This window comes from Myotis davidii, unplaced genomic scaffold (genome assembly GCF_000327345.1).
Source record: "Myotis davidii unplaced genomic scaffold, ASM32734v1 scaffold30, whole genome shotgun sequence".
Classification (NCBI taxonomy): domain Eukaryota; kingdom Metazoa; phylum Chordata; class Mammalia; order Chiroptera; family Vespertilionidae; genus Myotis; species Myotis davidii.
In genome coordinates, this window is record NW_006282874.1 from 2473494 (window position 1) to 2476189 (window position 2696).

A 2696-nucleotide genomic window follows, 5' to 3' on the forward strand; every position below is an offset into this window, starting at 1 on the left:
GCAAAACATTGTGTTCTGGCTGGATGGGGCTTTTCAGTCTTGGCTCCGGCCCCTCATCGCTGTGTGACCGTGGACACATTTCATCGTTCCTCTCGTTTTGGTCTCCTCGTTTTCAGACCTTAGGGTAATGGTTCCTACCTCCGAGGTCTGTTGTGTTGATTGAACGAACCGGTGCACGAGAGCTCTGGGAGTTACACGGCACTCCCCACATGTCGGCAGCATCAGATCATTTCTGCTCAGGACAGGCTGGCTCCTCCCAACAACTGCCCTCGCAGGCCACTCCCTCCCTCCTGGCTGTGACCAGGGGCGAGGCCCCCTGCCTCCTCTTCATGCTGAGCTTGGGGCCCTCAGCCATCTCTGGCCTGGAGCAGGCAGAACTCCTGGCCTTCACACATGCTACTCCCTCTGCAGGGAAGGCTGCCTTCTGGGGACAGGCAGCTCGGTTTTGGACGTCAGCATACAGTCTACAAACCCTTCCCCCAACATCGACGTAAAAGGCGGGCCCCAAATTCTTTATGGAGCATAATCATTTATTTTTAATGATAAGAAAAAAAATGATTGGCAGCATTTTTCTAGCGTTTGATTATTTTATCTTGTTATTTCTGACAAGTTGTTTGGGATGACACATCTGAAAACTTTCTTCCTGGTTGGTGTGTAGGAGAGAAGTTTTACTATGAGTCTGCTGTTCCGAGATTGTTTAACCAGCAATGCCTTCTAATTCATTTATTTCTATTTTTCCTGTTAGAAACCAGTTCGTTGGGAGAGATCTCCTTTCAGACAGTCCTGCTTGCTGCATGCTTGGCCATGTCTGCCTGTGCAAGGTAATTCCGATTCTAGCTTCACGCGGTGGTGATTCATAATGAATGAAGCTGTAAGTGATGGGTGATTCACTTGCTTTATTCCACAAAGCATTTCCAGGTAGCTCTGTGGTCGGGGTGTTATCTTTGTCTCTCCCTGATAAATGCTTCCTCCTCTCATCATCTCCCAAAGCATACAAAAGCCAGGGTATCTTGCTAGAAATTGGAGGTTACTATGTATCATCCTTCGTTTAAATCCTCTGTGACTCTTGGTTACAAATTCAGACCAAGTACCTCTGCCTGGAGTTCAAGGGCACTTAAAGTTCCCACTAGGGGACTGGGAATCCTGCTGGGACTCCACCGTTCCCGTTGTATTTTTATGTCCTCACATAAAGGCTCTGTTCCAGGGATGCCTACGCAGCATCTCAGAGCACATAATGCCCTCGCCCGATTAAAGGCAGGTTTCTGTTCTACCCGCTGTCAAGCATGTCCTTCCTGTCCTTCTCTCGCCCGAGTCTCCAGGCCAGTGATCACATCCCTTCTGTGCTGAGCCCACTCGTGCCCAGTGCCTTTGCACTTGCTGTTTGCTCTGTTGCCTGGTACAGTCTTTTCCCCAAAGCCTCATAATGTATCTCTTTCCGGAATCTGTTCCAACGTCACATCGTCAGGGAGCCCTCCCCTGACCACTCCCCATCACACAGACCTCACTTTACTTTTCTTTAGAGCACTTATTAAACGTTCATGTGTATAAGTGCTAATGACTTCTTTCTCCCTATAAGAATGGGAACTCCGCGAGAGCTGAGACGTGGCATGTCTCCTTCACTACTGCATCCCCAGCCCCAGGCGCTCATCAGTATTTGCCGAGTCAGCAAAAGAGGAAGGCATGGCACAGTCCTGGGGTCCTCGCAAGTGCTACTTGCTCTCCCCTCTTCAGGGTCAAGTGCCTCATGTCACGTAGTGGAATTGTGTTTTTCTTTCTTTTGTTTTTTGGTTTTTAAATATATTTATTGATTTTTTACAGAGAGGAAGGGAGAGGAATAGTCAGAAACATCGATGAGAGAGAAACATCGATCAGCTGCTTCCTGCACACCCCCAATTGGGGATGTGCCCACAACCAAGGCACATGCCTTTGACCGGAATCGAACCTGGGACCCTTCAGTCTGCAGGCCAACGCTCTATCCACTGAGCCAAACTGGCCAAGCCAGGGGAGTTGTGTTTTTAAATCCAGCATTCTCGATCCCATCCCCTCAGATAGTGATTTAGATCTAACGAGAATCAATGTTTGGAAATGAGCTTCCCGGATAATTACGAGGTTTGAGAAGTATTTTTAAATCACAATGGGACCAAGGGACAAAAATGGGGGGGAGGTCCTGTGGCTAAAAATAAACTTGCCAGCTCCTGCCCCCTGTGTCACACGGGAGGATCATGATGTGCCGCAGCGCGCAGGCCAGGGCGGAGTAAGGCAGAGAGAGACACGTTTGGCTTTATTTACCTCGGCGCTTCCTAAACCTGCTTGGTCCTGGAGCCCCTTCCTTTTATGTCACAGGACTGTTAACGGAACATTCCTCTTAAGTTAATTTCTATAGACACGCCTCCCGCTTAAGAGGGGAGCTTAGCCCTCGCCGGGGTGGCTCAGGGGATAGAGTGTCAGCCTGCAGACCAAAGGGTCCCGGGTTCAATTCCAGTCAAGGGCACCTGCCTTGGTTGTAGGCTTCTCCCCGGCCCGGGCCCTGGTCCAGGGCTTACAGGCAGCAACCAATGGATGTGTTTCTCTCACTTCGATGTTTCTCTCTGTCTTTCCCTCTCTCTTTCACTCTCCCTAAAAATTAATGGAAAAATATCCTTGGGTGAGGAATAACAACAATAAAAAAAAACCCAAACAAACAAATAAATAAAACT

General features: G+C 48.9%; 1 protein-coding gene across 1 annotated transcript in view; it reads left to right on the forward strand.

The window, feature by feature from the left end:
* Positions 1-2696, forward strand: part of TMEM71 (transmembrane protein 71) — a 22203-nt gene that overhangs the window by 11283 nt on the left and 8224 nt on the right. Inside the window, 1 exon segment of the mRNA XM_015561575.1 lies at positions 746-821. Coding sequence (XP_015417061.1) covers positions 746-821 — 76 coding nt within the window.